The following is a 19,152-nucleotide window of genomic DNA, read 5'->3' as shown; positions in this document are numbered from 1 at the left end:
GAAAGGTTTCTATGTGATGGCTCACTGTACTAATTGTTCTAATAAGCAGGAGAAAAGGCAATAATTTCAGTTGTGACAATATCATAATCTTCCTGCCCAGAACCATAATAGAGGAACAGTCCCCCAAAATGCCTCAACTTAAAGCAGTGTTTTCTTTTATGACAAGAAAGGGTATTTTAAAGTTGCCATGGCATTGTAGCTGACTCCAGCGGTCTCACTGGAGGAGCAAGAAACTCTTTTTCTATTGTGTAGAGAGGAATAAGGAGCTATGCATCCTTAATGCCTGTGCCTTAAAAAGACAGAGGGGAGTAGTTAGCGGACGTCACAGTCACTCCTCCAGCACCACTGGTCCATATAGAAGCTATGCATGACTACAGCTTGGAACAGGTACATCGCTATCTTTATGTGTTTCTTTGTCATGGTCTAAGGCAAAGAGAAAGAAGCCAGAAGATAGTAAGGCCTCTAAAACATTGCAAAAGAAATAGAATCCCAACCTTCCTGGATTCAGCAGTGGGGCTAACCTTCGATTAATTCTCTAAGCTTCCCAGTTTGTCTATCATGGTGAATTTCTGAATGAGAAGTCCAGCCCTGAGTTGCTTGAAGAAAGAGTATTGACAGAGGGCCCTTGTAATGGAAAGTCTGGAGGAAGAGTGGATAGGAAGTGTAAGCCCATGCCAGAAGGAAATAATTATGGGATGGTTTGGGACTCGTTTGTATCTCAAGTAGGACTTACCCCCCAGAAATCAGGAATGGTTCAAACACAATCAAAATACATATTACTATCTTTTATCTGAAAGCACTCTGTGATGGTTAGTGTAGTCAACTTAATAGAAGTTTCTAGAATCACCTGGGAGATGAGCCTCTGAGCATGTCCGTGGAAGATTGATTGTGCCCACTGTGGATGGTGGTGCTAGTCTCTGGATGAGACTCAGGCCTATCCAAATAGAGAACTAAGCAGCATTCACCCTTCTCCACTTCCTGACTGTGGTCTAGATGGGACCAGTTGCAGCCTTGACGTCCCCACTGTGATGCACTGTACTTCGAGTTGTAAGTTAAAACAAACCCCCTTTCCTGTAAGTTGGTTCTGATGGTGTATTTTATCACAGCAATCAGAGAAGAAGCTAAGCTATCCTTTTCACTTTGAGAGGCATTTGCTGCTGTCTCTCAAACTTCAGCTCACACCTCAGCTACCCCAGGAAGTCCGTCCTGCCTCCTGTACTCTCCCCACCCTAAGGTGGGTACTCTTCTCCACTCTAAGAAACCCAGGAACCTAATTACTAATAGGAGGGAGGAGTTATCTCTGCCCCTGACTTATTTTTTGTAGTGTCCGGTGCATGAACCAGCACCTCTAAGCCTACTCCAAAGACAGCAGTCTGGAAATGTTTGGGAAATATTACTACGGGAACCATTTGAAATGTAGTTTTTCAGTTACTAAAGTTTACCATCATGATGTATGTCATAAAATTAATTCTTGTTTATTAGGGATTGATAACCCAACTCATTGAAATACCTTTCCTCCCTACCTACCTCTACTACTCACTTCCAATTTACCTAAGAAGTGATTATCTCTGTCTCATGAGTCAGAACTCAGACATCCCATGACTCTGAAAGTCAGAGAGTTTGACAAGCCATTGGTTAAGACCACAGAGGTTAAGTGACAGGAAGGTTCAGTCACTTTTTAATATGAAGTAGTGAAGCAGGGAGACCAAGGGCTGAGTATGAGAGAGGCGTAGGCAATCTGACGCTTAGGTTTGATGAGAAAAGAAGTTGAAACTTTCATTAAAATCAAGTTCCTTGGTTATCTTTCAACGGCTCATGCTATTTATTACTCCCAATTTACTCACCTTGTGTAACCGAGAGTCTTTAGAGACTGACATATTCCCAGCATTTCCATGTTGCCAGATGGCTCTGAGTCAACCTTCTTTACATAATACTGACTTCAGTAAACAAAATCTCCAACTGTAGACAGTTAGGACCGAACACTCATGTCATGGAAATCGTGACTTAGTCAACCTTTAAAGAAAAAAAAAAAAAACCAAAAAACCAAAAAACCAAAACCAAAAAAACCCAACACCTTCCGTGTATATCAGTATTTAAAAGAACAAAGAAAAATGATGGGGATGGTTCGGAAATTACAGAGCCATTTTCAACAAGGGGACTTGTAAATAGCATCACTTGCTTCACTGGCTGGAGAAATCTTAAAATTATTTATGTACAGAAGATACTTTGTACTACAATATTCCCAAAGTCATAACAGTCATGTGTCAAATACTCCAGTTAGTGAAGGACCAGTGGACAGTGATCACCCTGTGTTGCCTAAGGAAACTGTGGCTGATTTAGTCTTTATAAATACTTTTTATGCTGGGAAGTGGTGGCACAAGCCTTTAATCCCAGCACTTGGGAGGCAGAGGCAAGGGATTTCTGAGTTCGAGGCTAGCCTGGTCTACAGAGTGAGTTCCAGGACAGCTAGGCTTACACAGAGAAACCCTGTCTCAAAAAACAAAACAAAAAAGAAAGAAAGAAAGAAAGAAAGAAAGAAAGAAAGAAAGAAAGAAAGAAAGAAAGAAAGAATTGAATAACGGGAGGTGATGGTGCATGCCTTTAATCCTAACACTTGGGGAGGCAGAGAAAGGCTAGATCTCTTCAGGGTTTGAGGCCAGCCTGGTTTATAGAGTGAGTACCAGAATAGCCAGAACTATACAAAGAAATCCTGTCTCAAAATAAAAATAAGAAGAAGAGGAAGGGGAGAAAAAGGAAGAGGAGGAGGAAAGAAAGAAAGAGAGACAGAAGAAGAAGGAAAAGGAGAAGGAGGAGGAGGAGGAGGAGGAGGAAGAGGAGAAGAAGAAGTGAACCCCTTTGCATTAATTTTAAACTAAGTCCATGTAAACCAGTGTTTGGAGGAGAAAGTTGAATGATAATTTTTAACTAATTAACACATGTCCAGGTTGTATGAGGTGATCATCCTACCCAGTATGATCCTGATTCAAAGAGTGACTTCCGTTCATCTATCGACTTTAGCTGATGTGATGTGGCAGCCACCAGCAAGCATGGCTATTAAAATGAGTTTAAATTACATGAAATGTAAATTCCACTCCTTATTGACAGTAGTCACACCAGGTGTTCAATCATCCACTCGTGACTGCTACAGTAGATAGATGGATATGAGACATTTTGCACGAAGTTCTGAGACATAAATTCTTCCAAGGACAGCATAGTTATTTATTTGCCCCTCGTGATCATTGCTTTAACATTGGTGAAATAAACTGAGTTTGTTACTTGAGACTGATTATAACTTAATGGCTAACCTAATCCTTTCTATTGTGAGAACAGATTATTCACTGAGAAAACAATTTTGAATGCATGATGCTTTATTTAAACACACATATATACAGCGACAACAAGGGAAATGGGGTGGAATCCAGCCCGGTGGCGGCATGCATTGGTGGGACAGGCAGACTGGTTTCACAGGATGAGATAAGATGTGGGTGGAAACTAGGAAAAGTCAGGAGAGCAAGTTTCATTCTCATCACCACATGGAAGGGTCTTCGAGCCTGTAAAACACAAGAGGCAAATCATGGAAGCTCCCCAGGGTCTTACAAGAGTGAGACTCTCCATCCTGAGCTACCCGAAGATCAGAAGCTATTGTGAAGCCTCCTGTTGGCACTCTAAATAAGAGGCTCCAGAGAACAGCAGCAGCATAATGAAGCCCCAGTTCATCAGCTATGGCCCATGGGAACTGGAGTCTCTAAGGGAGTTCTTAGAAGCCTCTGTACATATCAAAGGGGCTGAGGGACTCCGAAGTACTTCTGAAGATCAAAACTACAGGAATCACATGAAACTGTAACAAGAAAGTTAGTGTTATTCAACTCTGAATATGCTTCTGTTGTTTCCCAGCAAGGCTTTTATGTAGCAAGATGCTATTTATTAGACTATAAAAAGACCCTTTTAATAAAACAGCATTCACATGCAACTCCAAGGCTATCAACTTTTGTCTCCTTCTAATTGCACATGATTGAGTCTGTCAGTCAGGGTGCAATTAACTTTATTTCCTGCACTAACTGTGTTATTTCGGGCTACAAAACAAAGCAGGCAATGGAGTTCTAAGTAGGTCTGGATCATCATCTCCAAATTCTAAGTATACATAGCCTAGCCTAAACTTTTACTGTGGCAAATATCCCATGCATATCAATGAGACACAGAAAGATGCTTATTGCTAAGTATCAAAAACAATGCTTATAATTTCCCACCATTCCCTAGCATCCACTGGTGAACTCTAAGTCAATGCCTCTAGGGACAGAAACATTGTTCTTTATTTGCTTACCTCAGAGAAACTATCTGGAGGTAGGTGGTCCTGCTGTCACCCATGGGTTCACCAGAGGGAACCTCTTTGAACCTCCTGCCACTCTCCAGTCATACTCACTGAAAAAGTGTGTTAGTGACCTCTTCTGGGGAACATGGTTTTTGATGGTGTCGAGTTCTGGGTCTCGGGGAGCTAGCTATCAATCTACTAGGAACGCAATAGGACCAGTGTGTTGAGAGCTTGCTGTGATGTAAGCAGGGGGCAAGGTCAGCAAATGAGGTTAGGGGTTAAGAAAGTGAGGCAGATTGCCTCTTTCAGCAGTATTCCTTCCTTGACCAAAAGGCACCTGCTCAGCTCAATGATGAACCCTTAAATCCGGGCAGACACCTGTCTCATGACCAATCTATACTCCGAGAAAGATTCCACCAGACTACAGATAAGCACCTAAGGATAATATATTACCCAACAGTGATTCATTGAATAAAATAGATCAGTATATTGACACCACCACCACCCCAAACCTCAAAAGGTAGTCAGGAACACCTGGCTTATCTTTAATTTTGGGTAAAGCCAGGGAAGGCAGAATCAAACACATGAAGTCCCTGGGCTCTTGGACATTTGAGAATGCCACCTAGTGTATAAAAACTAGATTGTCCAGCCCAAATGGATGATTGGTCATTTCAACTTAGAGTTGGAGGCTTGTTCTATGCTTCCTTACTTCTAATAAGGCCAGGCATTCTATAGAGTGTAACTTCTGAGCTAAAAGTCAGCCATATTTAAAAAGGGGCAGCAAATAATATGTGTTAGAAAACAATAAGCCTTGGAAGTTGTGATTTGCAGTGACTGCGTGAAATGCAAGGTCTTTCCTGTATGACTCTTCATCTCCATCTCGATCCTAACCCTTCTTTTCTGGATGCTGCCATCCTAATGTTCCCTAGCTCCCCTCCCCGTCTTAAGCTCTGGAGCAACATCTCCAATCCAAGCTTTGTCATACCTTGTCCTGGGGGCATTTTCTGTGCTTTCCCTCATTAAGAGGTCTGAAATCAGTGTCTCGGGGCTGGATCTCTTGCCATATCTGAAACAAGAAGAAAGTAAAATCAAGGTTTTATAAAGTAAGCTTGGAGTAACCATAGGAGAGAGAGGGGGAGTGTCTCAAACTTAAATGTTATTCCCTATTGTTCATGTGCTAATAAGTATTCTCAGAGTGTGAGGCATCAGCAACTTTATCATGACCACATATGTGTATACATATACACATATACATACAACCTGGGGAGAGGGCCCAGAGGGTAAGAGTGCTTGCCATGCACAACTAATGACCTGAGTTCAATCCCCAGAACCCAAAGAGGAAATAGACCAATTCTGGAAAACCATCCTCTGACTTTCATGTGCAAGTGTGTGCATCCACACATCGCACACATATAGACACAGACACACAGACACACACACACATACACACACACACACACTAAACAGATACAATTTAAAGGTTACATATACTTAATTTTTCTGAAGTACTTTATAAATATTTTTAGTTTTGAAATTATACTATAATTACTTCATTTACCCCCTTTCTATTTCTCCCTACAAACCCTCCCATGGACCCTTTCAACAGCTCATGGAGGGCAGAGTTGGTTCTCTGTTTCTTCCCTGGGTTCTGGGGATTGAGCTCACGTCATCAGTGATGCACAAAGAAGCTGCTGCCTGAGTACACCCACACTAACAACCCTGTCATCACCGCTCCCTCCTTACAGATCCAGACATACTCTGGATCTTGCAGGCTCCCCTCTCTGTGGGAGGCACTAATGCTTTCCCTGAGGCATGAGGGAGTCCTACTGCTCAACAGAAATAGTAGGATATGGTAAGGAAAATACATGGACCTGAGGTTACATTCCCCTGTGAAGATAAAATAGACTATCTACTTCAGAACATTGCTAAGGGTGTTGATAGCAAATTACACGATTTCCCCCATTCTCAGAAAAGGCATGGGGCATCGGCAGCCACTCCATTTCCAAACGAAAACTTGGTCTGGTCTGGATGGATTAACAAATAGGTAGAACAGCTGGACAAAGCTGGTAGATGTTGTTCTAAGTGCTAATCCAGCAGAGTTAAGTCCAAATGCATTGGGGAGATTTCTCATTACTCCTGTGCTGAGACTCAAGGGGAGAAAAAGTAGACAGCTCTCATCCTCACCACCCAACTCTCACATCATTTGTTAAGATTTTCTGTAAGATTAGAGTAGTGTTGGTAGCTTGCACTTGGTTAACCTGCCTTTCAGTTGATTTTGTCAGTCTTCACGCTTTGGGCAACCAACCTGAATTCATTCACTTTTATCGTGCTCCAGAGAGTCAAAAGGACCAGCAACTGGTTTCCTCCATTTTCCAGTCAAAAACCTCCCAGTATTATGGCAGTTTCTGCATGCTCATAGACTTATCCAAATGGTGACTGGGCTTAGGGTTCTTTCTCTAACTCTGGATTATCCTTCTTCTCTATAACAAGCATGCTTGTAAAGACCAGTCTCCAAGGCAAAGATGCTCAGACCTGCCTTCACATTACTCTCATCAGGGGTGCCCTGAAGGAGACTAGAAAGCCCAGACTCCTCCTTATAGAGAGCCTCATTTAACTGGTGAGGATGGAAGCAAAGGCTTTAAAGTTCTTCATGGAATTGTGACACAAAGCCAGGAAGGAAAAACAAGAATCTAGGGCTGTTGCTCCTCAGTACTAACACTTGAGGGAAGATGCTTCTTTGCTGGGGATGGGGTGGGGATAGGAAGCTGGACTGAGCATCATGGGAAGTTTAATAGCATCCCTGTCAGCTCCACACTATATACCAGGAACACTCTTGGTTGTACCAACAAGACTGTCTTCCCTCAATGTGGGCCTATGTCCTAGGGAGTAAAAAACATCACCTCCACCTGAGAGCTGTTGTGGTAAGGAGCCATACAAGAAGGTCCATAGCTAGAATAAATGATTTGGCCTACAGAAGCAATAAGACAACAGCATGTACAGGAAAACAGCTACAAATAGGACAGGCAGGAGGAAGGAAAAGAATGATTATGGATAAAAACAGTCACAAATAACTAGGTAATTTCCAAAGGCGTGGACTCCTGCGCGTGAATCTTTGGTGGGAAGTCAACAAGTGCACAATGGAGCTTCTAGTGGTTTCTAAAGAGAACTTTTACCGAGATGATATAGGTTCATTTCCATGGAACCGGATTTTCTTCCTGTGACATGCAAGCCCCTTTCCCTGTTTTTTTTTTTTCCCTCAAAGATGGTGGAGATTACATCGAGTGTTAATGATGTGGCCCATCCAAGGAAACTCAGTAGAAGGTTCCAGTTCCATAACCCTAAAACAACTTTCTTGAAATGCCCTTAGCGTTGTTATCTGCAAAGTGGAAACAATGAAATTCACGTCAAAGTTTTGAGGAAAAGACTGAATGAGAGGACTAGGAAAACATGAACTGAGATCATTCCATGCACTGCGGCAAGACCATATAGCAGCAGTCTCTGAAAAAACAAAAACAAAAACAAAACAAAAACAAAAACAAAAAAACAAAATAACCAACAAAACAAAACAAAACAAAAAAACAAAACAAACAGCAACAAAACCGACGGTGTTGGGGCTGGAGAGATGGCTTAGTGGTTAAGAGCACTGACTGCTCTTCCAGAGGTCCTGAGTTCAATTCCCAGCAACCACACGTGGCTCATAACCATCTGTTATGGGATCTGATTCCCTCTTCTGGTTTGCATTAAGACAGAATGCTCATATACATAAAATACATGCATAAATCTTGGAAAATGCTATCATTTCAATTGTGCAATTTATTTTTGAGCTGTATGGAGTAAAAAAAAAACTGAAGTCATTGACTTTCTGGGAAGAATATTAGGCTCAAAAAAACGCAATCGCTTTTTGCTCATCAAAACGGTCAGATTTCAAAAGATTATGAGCCTGTATTACTTAAGCAATTCTGTATACTTTAGGATTGTTTTCCCCAGAGGGCTTTCAGAATGCCACATACCTTTCTGATGAAATTAAGAATACGCAACTGTTTTAGAGGCGCAACCTCCCTTTTGTATCCCATCCGAACATCCCCTTGGTTCTGAGCAGTTTAATCCTCTGGCAATTTACTATGCATAATTGAAACATGCTAAGTAAAGAACACTAATGCTTCCAAAGGGCTCGCCTATGTGGTCCTTCAAGGTTCTCAGTAATTGAAATGTGTTGTTAAATGATTTAGACCTAGGATGCACGGATTCTGCAAACTAAGTCCCATGTTGTTTGCAAAATAGCTTGGGTTTGATTTTTTTTTCTTTTTCCTGCTTGATTTTAATGCCGAGAGGAAAGGCAAGGCATAGATCACTGTCATCTCTCAGGTCCCAGGCAGTTGGAGCTGTATCCACTAGAGTCCCTAATGTAAAGGCTTTGTTTTGTTTTGTTTTGTTTTGTTTCTTCTTAATGGGGCACTTTCTTTTCAGAACTCAGTTGCTATAAAATGGAAAAGGTCAGTTTTTTAAGAGCATCCAGGAATTTTCAAGTGTGGGGCTGAGATAGTTCAGAAGAAACTCATGGTTCTATTTTTCTTTCTTTCTTTCTTATTTACTTATTTATTTACCTAAATATTGCCACTCCCTTTGCCCTGGGCAGGCTGGAAGGTCTCTCCATCCTTTTGACAGCTGGGCCATGGGATTTCTTTGGAGGTGGTTGTTTACTCTAGATCGGGTTTCTTCTTCTCCCTACACATTTACATTATGGCACCCCTGCTCTAATGCAGGCCTTTTCCCAAGGAGGGTGCTGGGTAAGTCCTCAACTGATATAAGCAAAAAAGGCAGGAAAGGTGAGTGGGAAACAGACGACTGCCCAGAGGCACTGAACCTCCGGCTCAGGCTTGGAGAGAAAGTCTACGTGACAAAGACAATGTATCCCGTTTGTGGAGTGTGTACCCAGCTCACATATTTATCTAGAGCTGAATTTATGCCCGATCCTGCCCTAGGCTGGGACAGAACAAGGAGAAAGAAATGGTCCCTGGTGTCTAAGATCACCAGAATCGCAGTTTTTCCGGGCTCTCTAGGTACCAGCTGCGAATGTACCCACCTCTGTCTGGTGATGAGATTGATGTAGTGTCGCAGAGCAGAGTAGTATCTGGCCATGTCCTCTGCTGGCGCATCCTCGCCCGGATTGTCCGGCTTGGAGGGGTACCCCTCAGCCAGAATGCCCAAACACACGAGCAGAGATAGAGCGAGGGTCAGTCCACACAGCCCCATTCGCTTGTTACCTAGCATCTGTGGATACAAAAGGCTCAGACTTGGAGATGCTGAGAATGCTCGCCTTTGTCCCAATTCCAGCCAGTACTCTGACCCCCATCTATTCCCATCCCAGACCCTGGGGGAAAAAAAAAGCCCAGATTGGGCAGGCACCACTTCCAGAGCTTTAGAGGATCATTTGCCCCGACTTGGCCCCTCTGGTCCGCCTCAGTATTTCACAAAACTTTCCTCCAACTCTCCTGGTGAGAGTCAGAGGTCCCCTTTTTAGAACAGAATTGGAAGTTCTGCCCTCTATCTTAAAGAATGACCACTTTTCTCTCTCGTTCCTAAATCACCCTCGGAGGAGAAAACTTTTCTTCTGGGTCGGTTTTTTTTTTTTTTAGCTCTGTGGCTACAGGCGTTGTGGGATAACGAGAGGCTCAGTTCAGATCTTGGAGGTGACTGGGCGCGGGGATCCCCGTGCCAGAGACAATTCTTGGTGGAATCTCCCTCTAGGAGCACGCATGCAATCTGGATTCCTGGTTATAACCAATCAACCAACTAAACAAACAAATAACCCCACCGCTGCCCTGGGGTAGGTATCACCACGTTCTCCCTACACTCAAAAGATAACATGTACGGAGGCAGGGCGCCCAGATAGGAGGACTCCGGGAAAGAGCAGGTGGTCAGTCGAACCAGAGTCTAGCAAGTGAAATTTAGCCTCCCCAAAGAGCTGAGTGTCAAGCTGGCAGAGCAAGTTCCTCAGGGGACCATCTGCGGGGCAAGTTCATAGAGCGTCTGGGAGCCCGGGTCCCAATGGGTGCTGGCACTCACCGTGGCGGGCAGGCTGTCGTCGCTGCGCGGCGGGTGCTGTGCTCTGGGTGCCTCTGTGAGGGGTGAGATCCACCGGTGGGATGCGGAGAGCGGTCGCCAACGGGTTTTTATAGAGCTCCCTTGTCGCGGCAGGAGGGGCCTTGGGGGCAGTCACGCCCTGGTGACTCCCACAGCCACTTCCCGCCCCCAGCGGCGTGGGAGGAGGCTGGAACCACAGCCACTCGAGTGGCGGCGTCTGGAGCCACCCACACTCCAATTCTAGGCGTCCCGTTCTGCGGGGAGAAAGGAACAGTCAAGAGTGAGCATCCCTCGTAGCCCTTTCTCCTTCTCTCCGTCGAGTCCCGCCAAAGAGATGAAGCCGGGACAGCTTAGGTTGCCTGTCTCGGGAATTGCAGGCTCTCTGGGCGCGGGTCTGTAGGGACCTGAATACTCTACTTGGGGGAACATCTCTGGGACCCCCGGGACAACAACGCGCTCTGGGAGGGAGGCAGCCAAGCAAGATTTTCCCGCTCCAGGAGCAGGTGTGCCGAACCGTAAAGTCCCCAGTGGCTTCCATGGACCTACTGGACCTACTGGTCTCCCCAAAAGGTGGGCCCTCCCGCAAGCACTCGCCCCAAACGCTGCTAGCCAGGCTTGGCCTCAGTCAGAAACTCCCCGAGGCTGCCACTGGGAGCCGGTGCTTCTGTATCTACAGCGGAAAGTGGCCGTGAGGCGCGCCCCTGTCTGTAAGCCTTGTGAAGTCCCAAGTGAGCTCGGTTGGCGCCTGAATGAGCACTTGCTTTCAGATTGAAATGGAGCAGATTAAAAGACAACACCAGTGTACTCCTCACGGTTAGACCCGTTGAATAAATATGAACGATGTTGAAACCATGTTTACCAGATGGGGATTTTTACAAGGTACCCTTGAGTTAATGCCCCTGGAAGTTTGAATCTAAGTAAAATGGCACGTTTGCTAAAGTGGAGTTTAGGCGTTATTTTAAAGCTAAAATAAATGATTTCGTTCAAGTGTCACTTTGTGTGTTGTTTAAATGGTGCTAAATTAACTATTAATGAAAGAGAGAGTGAGTGAGAGAGAAAGCGGTAGAGAAACAGAGACAGAGACACTATGTGATCAAATGATAATCACCAATATTCCTCACAGCTAGAAGACTGCATTTTCCCTATGTCAGAAACCCACATCAGGGCCACAAACGCTGAGCTGTCAGGGCTGCTCTTGTGCCCACATGAGGACCTTTGATAAAGAGCAAAGCATCTAACAAGTTCCCTCTGATAAGGAGGAAGGCACACACCGCTGTTCAACAAAGTAATCTTATTTTTGTAATGAATCAGAGATTCACATCGGTCAAAGCCTGGACTTAGCAGGAGTCAGAGGATCTGGGAAAAAACACACCTAAGGGGGCAGGGCAGGGGCACCACTTTTGAGCAGGGGACTCTGGGAGTCCGATTAACTTATTTTATAATGTTGGTGCTTGAGAACAAGAACTTTTCCTTTCAGCATTTGGAAAATAAAGTCAAGGGAGGGTGTGCCCAGGATGTCACTTACACACTGTTCTCTTCCTTGTTGTCCAAGCTGTATCATCTATCTGGCCTTGGGCTCTTAACATGCTGTCATTCTCCAGATACCACTCCATCAATTAACCCCTCCCTTCTGTAGTTTCCTGTAACCATTGGCAGCTCATAGAAACAACCCCCTCCCACCCCCTGTCAGCGAGCTTACACACAAACAAAATCAAAAGTCATTCAAAGCAGTAGTCCCCTAGCTGCTAGCTCTCTCCTTTGTTCCGAAGTCAACTTCATTGATTTTTTATGTATGTGCATGATTATTTATTGTAATAGCTTTTCTGAACTATCAATAAAATATACTAAGATGCTTCAAATGTTTGAAATATTCCTTTGGATACACATCCACCTCCATAAAGCCTTAAAGAACATAGGTTCATCACCCCAGATCTGTGACATCCCTCTGACAGTGCCCTCTCCTGCTCCTCCCTGTTCCTGTCCTCCATGGGTCTGTTCCGTGACACACAGAGTTCTTTGCATTTGTAGCCCAGCTCCAGTTCCACAATAACTTCTCACCTCTGCTTTTAATGTTTTTTTTTTTTAATCCAACACCCTTAAGCTGAGACTCACTCAAATGTCAACAGCACATACTGTGCTGTGGACACATTTCTATTCTAAGATACCCCTCAACTTCTAGAATCAACTCAGCTTCTCCTGGATCCCAGGTTCTTCCCAGCTTGTGCTGTGACTAACTCTGCAAGGGCATTGATTGATAAGTCACTGTGTTGAGGTAAGCAATCTGTTCTCATAGGGAAACAAACATCAAGTCATCCACTGACGTGATCTCTGTCCCACAGGTCACTGCCGGTCTATTTTGATTTGTTCTTTTATTTTTTTCTTCTTTCTATTTTTGTCGGTTCCTATTACTACATTTTTTTAGTTACTTCATTTTTTTTCTGTTCCAATATGTGATCCTTGTCCATTTTATTCAGTGATTTTGCACCTTAGACAATGTAGCTTTCATCTTTAGGATTTCAATATGAGTCTCTTTAATACCCGTCATGTCAACTCTTTATTCTAGCTTTTTAACAACACATTGTTATTGTTACTATTATTTTGACATTTTGAAATAGGTTCTCCATATGTAGTCCAAGCTGACCTTGAACTCCCAATAACTGTTTCAGCCTCCCAAGTCTTAGGATTGTAGGCATGTGCTGTCGGGCTCACCCTGATATGCATAATCAATAACTTCTGCCATCTATGCAATTGCAGTATTTGGATTGCCCCCCCCCACACGTGATGACCTGCATTTTCCTGTTTCTCCGTATGCCTCATAATCTTTGATAGAACGTCAGATTCTGTGGATTTAACCTTCTTGTCCCTCAGATATTTTTTGTGACCCTATAGACTCTTGGGCTTTGTTCTGGAAGGCTGGAAACTCTGGAAAGTGTTTACCCTTGCACTTCAGTTTTGTTAGAGGGCTCAACGCTGGCTTTAGTCTAGGGTTAATTTTTTTTCTACTTTCAAAGAAAGAAAGTTTTTGCTTTAACTGGTAACTGACAGCTGAGGGGGACAGGTTCTCCCAGCCCTTGTAAGCTTTGGACCCTCCTTACCCATGCCCCTCGGTGGCTCTTGATCTGACCTTGAGTGGCACCTTTGAAAGTAGGCTTTATTCAGCACTCAACTATGTTTTGGCAGGAGACATTGCAGATACCTGAACATTCTCAAGGTAGGACTCTCCAGGCCCAGGCCCACCTCCCAAGGCTGCCTGACTTCCTCAGCTCTGCAGACTGGCAGACTCTCCAGTCAGTTCTCTGGTGCCGTTCCATTTTCCATTGCCAGGAGATCACTATCCATTAGCAGCTGATGCCTGTGGTCTGAGAGTTGTTTTACTTATCTTTGTCTAAGTTGTCATTGTTTCTAGAAGTGGTCTTTCCACTATTGCTTCTGCTTCTTCACTCTGGGCTTGGTCACAAAGTCACTGTACTCTATGTTCAAGCTATCAAAACTGTGTTCTACCTAACTGTGGGGCCCACGGTAGTGTAAACGTATTTTTAAAGATTGTCTCACAGTTGTAACTGTCTATTTCCATGTGCACATGAGTGCTATTTCTAAATCATTTCATGTCTTTAACATTTTGTAATTATAAGGTCCATACACACAAACATAGAAGAATGCTTGTCTCTTAGTAGGTATTCAGCTAAATAAAACTGGGAGTCAGTGTGTCACTGTCTATCTATCTATCTATCTATCTATCTATCTATCCATCCATTAGTCAAAGTTTGTTAGGATTACAAAGGTCTAACAAACTAGCTCCACAAAGGGCCCTTATGGATGAGCCAATGATGAGACAGAGATGGACAAGCAGTCTGAATAATGGGTAACAACCTCCAGGTGCTGGAAGATACCTGTACCTCAGCTTGCTTCCCTCACCCAACGAAAAAAATCACATTCATCAAGCCTAATACAGCAGTATTATCTGCCACCCATACAGTCCAAGGGACGAAGAAGATAACTCAACTTTTAAAACCAACTCATCTTCTCTTAGACACCAGCTTGTTATCTGCTTAGTGACTAACTTTGCAAGGACATTGATTGATAAGTCACTATCTAGTATGAGTTTTAAATAATCTAGCATGGCTGCCCCCTGTACCTGTAATCCCAACACTATGCAGACCAAGTCAGGAGGATTGGGAGTTCAGCATGAGCTAGAAGATAGTATGTATTTATTTTATCAAAGTTAAGCAAAATCTGAGAAAGACACAGAGTGACGATTTAGTAGTCTAATATGAATTTTTTTTAGATAATTTGAGAGCAATTGTCTATTAGCAAAATTATACACAGTTACTTCAACGAGGCTACACTTTCTAATCCTTCCCAAATAGTTCCACCAACTAGGGACCAAGTATCGAACATATGACTCTATAGGACCATATGTATTTACACCACCGTACTCCCATATAAATATTTTCTTTGAAGTGTTTTCCTCAAAAGAATTTAAAAGACTAGCCACTATAGAAGGCTAGTGGATAATGATACAGTTAATATAATTATAACAGTGTGTCATTAAGTAGGTGATATCTATAATAACTACATATATATTACAAGCCTCTGTCAACTGTATTTCAGCTATATGTAGCCAAAGGCATTCCTACTTGCAAGCAACTTAAACTCCTGACTCTCAATTTATTTGTCTTTTCCTTCTATATTGCTATTTTCAGATTACTTTTCAAAAAGCACACATACCCAGTTGTAATTTTTCCTCTGTTCCTTTCACTCTGTCTGGGCTCATTTCTTTACAAACATAAGAATTAACTTAGACCTGTTGGTCTCCTTGGTTTGGAAGCTTCTAGTTTCTTCCTTTCTCCTTTCTTTGGACCTTTCTACCTCACTTCACTCACCTGGCTAGGGGAAGGAGCGGGAAACTTCCTGGTCCTTCATATCCTTTCCCAGCACTCTGTGCAACTGAAGTCACTTGCTGACAGCACTTCCTCTTGCTTTGTATTCTTAGCAGTGTCTAGGAATTCATGTATTAGAGAATTGGAACAATTATGAGGGCGATTGGAACCAAATTACCACCAAATTTATCTAAAATATCCAGATAATTACAGGAAATATATATATTAAATCTGGAAGTATGTTAGCAATGCCTGCAGCTCTCTCCTCTGCTTCGCCTGCACAGGCACAAAAGGATACCTTTGAAAGAGCACCGAATGTGGCTCCTCAGACAGACTCTGTATTCTTCTGGCCAGTTTCATTTTAATTTTACCTCAAGTCCCATGTTCCTGGTCATACTACAGCAGAACGTTTGCTTTGTTTGGATGAAATATGACTGTGGGAAAAACTGGTGCATTCTGCCACATGGGAGGCGGGCCTTCTGTATCACCTGGGGAAGCGTTGGTTTGCCTGTGTGGATTGGATAGCTGACTGACACACCAAGAAGGGTCACCTGCCTCAAGTCAGTCTCTTGGACATTGGAGAATTTTATATTCACTTCTCATAGGGTTGAAATAGAGAAAATCCGATCTCCATGGAGAGGATACATTAATTCTATTCTAGATACCACCTTGGAATTTGGGGATTTATGTCCCTGAAGGTCTACAGGAATTCAGCCTCCTAGGGATTGGACCCCAGGGGTTGGTAGGTGGCTCTTGGTTTCCCAGCCTTGCCTCCAATTAGTTTGTATGTGACTTTTATCAGATCAAGCTGCTTAAAACTCAATTCAACCTTGAATTTGAATACCTAAATGCCCCTTCCCTCGTATATTCCTATGGATTAAACTGAGTTTCAACAACTCTGGGTCACAAAAGGAATAAGTCAGATGGGGACGAGCAGGCTGAGGCATCCTCTTTCTAGCCCCAGGAGAGCCAGAGACCATGTGTTATGGAGCAGATAGCCCTGAAGAAGATTCCAGAGTCCTTAGAATCCAAGGGAAATGCCTCTCATAGCTCCCTGGGAGTCCGCTCTGGAAACTCAGCCTACCCCACACTTTTCTCTCCTTCCTAGGGAGTCTTCCCTTCAGTAAATCTTCTTGAAGCCTCTGATTCTGGATCACAGCTGTGGACAGCAGCAGAGTCATGGGAGAGGGGCTAATGGTTTGAATGGAATTTCTGCCAACCAGGCTTATTTTCTTGAGTCTCAGGAAGATAAATACAGGGCCCTCTGAGGTGTCCCCTCACACACCTGGGGTCCTTAGAACTAACAGGGTTAGAAAAATGACCAAAGGGGATCTGGAGCATCATTGTCAGAGGTCTGAGGGAGGAAGCTCAGCTAGTGTCTCCAGCACAAAACGGCCAGCAGAGCCACAGGGCCTCCAGCCTGTGAAGGATGGCCATTGCCGGACAAACACTTCTCAAAGGATGAGAAGTGTCAAGTATGCTTGATAGGAAATATAGGATCTAAAGTCCTAAAGAAGATTCACAATCTCACAAAAATAAGAAGCTGGAAGACAGACCAGGCTACATAGTGAACTCAGCAGCCAATGGCGGATAACGTCATCAAACTCCAGGCTCCTGCCAAGGCTCCACCCTATAGTCTTTAACTTGCATGAGTTTTCCCTGCAAGGTTGATAGGATCCTCCCTCAGGAGTTTGAGGCCCCTCCTTCAGAGACAGCAATATCTTATATCATTCTTCAGGTCTCTTTTAGTGAATGGAGGAACTCTTCACAGATGCTTCCAGCATCCTGGTTTTCATGGTTCTAACCGAGCTGTTCACTCTGAATTAATTCAGTCAATAAGAATTTTCCGTGGGCTAGGTGATGAAACCAGCTCTTACTAAGAGGCACCATCCAAATGAAAACTGTTGCTGCTGGGTAGTGGTGGCACACGCCTTTAATCCCAGCCCTTGGGAGGCAGAGGCAGGCGGATTTCTGAGTTTGAGGCCAGCCTGGTCTACAGAGTGAGTTCCAGGACAGCCAGGACTACACAGAGAAACCCTGTCTCGAAAAAAAAAAAAAAACAAACCAAAGCCTGTTGCTGTAAGACATATTCAGGGGAGACGTGGTCGTATGAGGGTAGTTCAGTAAGCCTGTCTGTCAGAGGTCAAGTCTAGAACCCAGGCAAGAGGGGAAGGACAGACCTGACTTCACAGAGTGTCCTCTTTCCTTCATACAAAGCTCTTGAGTGTGCACATCACACACACACACACACACACACATAGACACACACAGACATACACACACATAGATGCACACACACACATAGACACACATAGATAGACACACACAGATCCAACTTCACAAAGTTATGCTCTGACTTGCACACAAAGCATCTTGCCATGTGTTCATCCCATCCCATGGACACACACACACACACACACACATACACACATGTGTGCACACACACACACACACAGACCCCCCACGCTTTAAAACATATTTTTAAAGTTTGTTTCTGTTACAGCAAGAATATCAACACCTTCAACACCAATCCCTGGAGTAAAGTTTATTTGGATTTTGTTCTGTATCTGCATACATGAAAAAGCCAATATGCTCACAGGTAGGAACAATACAACCAATACTTACAGCAGAAACCACAGTCTGTCCTTGTTTCATGCCTTACATAGGGATTATGAAATACAGTGAGGAGAAAATGTAAGTTCTGAGCCTTAGAGGAAAGCAGCACACTCGGGTGTGAACTGTCCTCAAGGTCTTCCCCCAAATTCATGATGACGAACATGGCAATACAAAGAGACATCTTAGAAGCAGCAAAATTAACACAAAGGACTGGAAAACCTGGATAGTTGACTATCTAGTAAAGTAATTGAAGCAATAATAAAAAACCTCTCTATAAGATTCGTGTGTTCATATGTCTGTACCAGTGGACCCTCCCCAACAGCCTTCAGGAGGAGAGAAAAGAAGCACGGAACAATTCACAACATATTTTACAGTGCCAGAAGAATTGCAAGATCAAAATCCAACAAAGACACCAATGACAGACATCCACATGCCAGCATCACTTGCAAAATATATGGAAAGGCATTTGTAAGAGCAATGAGGTAAGTCCAAAGGCGTGTCAAATGGCCATTTGAAATATAAAATAGTCTTTATTGATCTCTGGCATTTATTTCAAAATTTCAAGTGGCTTAGAATCTGGAAACTTATAAGCATAATTAGATATGTCAACAAAATGAAATTAAAAGGAAAAGCTACATCATAGTGTCAATAAAGATTTAAAATTATTTTATGAGAGTCAAGATCTATTTGTGATTTCACAAAAGGTTTTTTAACAAATTGAGGATGTAACTTTTTTAATTTGGGAAAAAAGATTTTACTTTTGTATTTCATGAGGTAGGTCCTCCCCAACTATAACTTCAGGAAAATCCTGGAGCTTTGCTCCCAAGGAAGGCTCTCATGTTTTCATCAGCCTGTACGTCTGTCCATCCATCTGTCTGGGAAGGCATCTACTCAGTTCTTCGGGATAGCCTTATTAGAATCTAAGTGGTAAGGAACGGACCTTCCAGCTTAAATATTATCATTTGTGGGCTCGACTCGGTCTTGACAAGATAATGTCTCCAGTTATGGCATCTACCTTCTGGAGATCTGATTGCAGATGTGATCACTCAGCCCCATGTGCTAATGACACCCCCTGATCACTCACCCCATGTGCTAATGACATCCCCACTGTAAGGAACACAGTACACTGACACGGGTGTAGGGATGGGGGGCACTTAGTAGAAGCTTAGTGTTTCCTAGACTGTCTTTATCAACAATGGTTTATGAAAGCAAGGACACAGGGAGTAAGCATTGTCTTAAAGCAATAATGTTCGTGAAATGTGA

The 19,152-nt window shown here is 43.4% G+C and overlaps 1 protein-coding gene across 1 annotated transcript; it reads right to left on the bottom strand.

The window, feature by feature from the left end:
- Positions 1-3,350: 3,350 nt before the first annotated feature.
- Npy (neuropeptide Y) lies at positions 3,351-10,462 on the bottom strand. Its single transcript, XM_028790092.1, has 4 exons — positions 10,376-10,462; positions 9,393-9,580; positions 5,295-5,375; positions 3,351-3,551 (listed from the first exon to the last, which is right to left on the bottom strand). Exons 2-4 carry the CDS (start codon positions 9,578-9,580, stop codon positions 3,527-3,529), a joined length of 294 nt encoding a protein of 97 aa, XP_028645925.1. The 5' UTR covers positions 10,376-10,462; the 3' UTR covers positions 3,351-3,526.
- Positions 10,463-19,152: the final 8,690 nt, after the last annotated feature.

The sequence above is a fragment of the Grammomys surdaster genome, unplaced genomic scaffold (assembly GCF_004785775.1).
Source record: "Grammomys surdaster isolate TR1022 unplaced genomic scaffold, NIH_TR_1.0 125861, whole genome shotgun sequence".
Taxonomy (NCBI): Eukaryota; Metazoa; Chordata; class Mammalia; order Rodentia; family Muridae; genus Grammomys; species Grammomys surdaster.
Note: the sequence above shows the minus strand (reverse complement) of the source record. Positions and strands in the feature narration are given on the sequence as shown.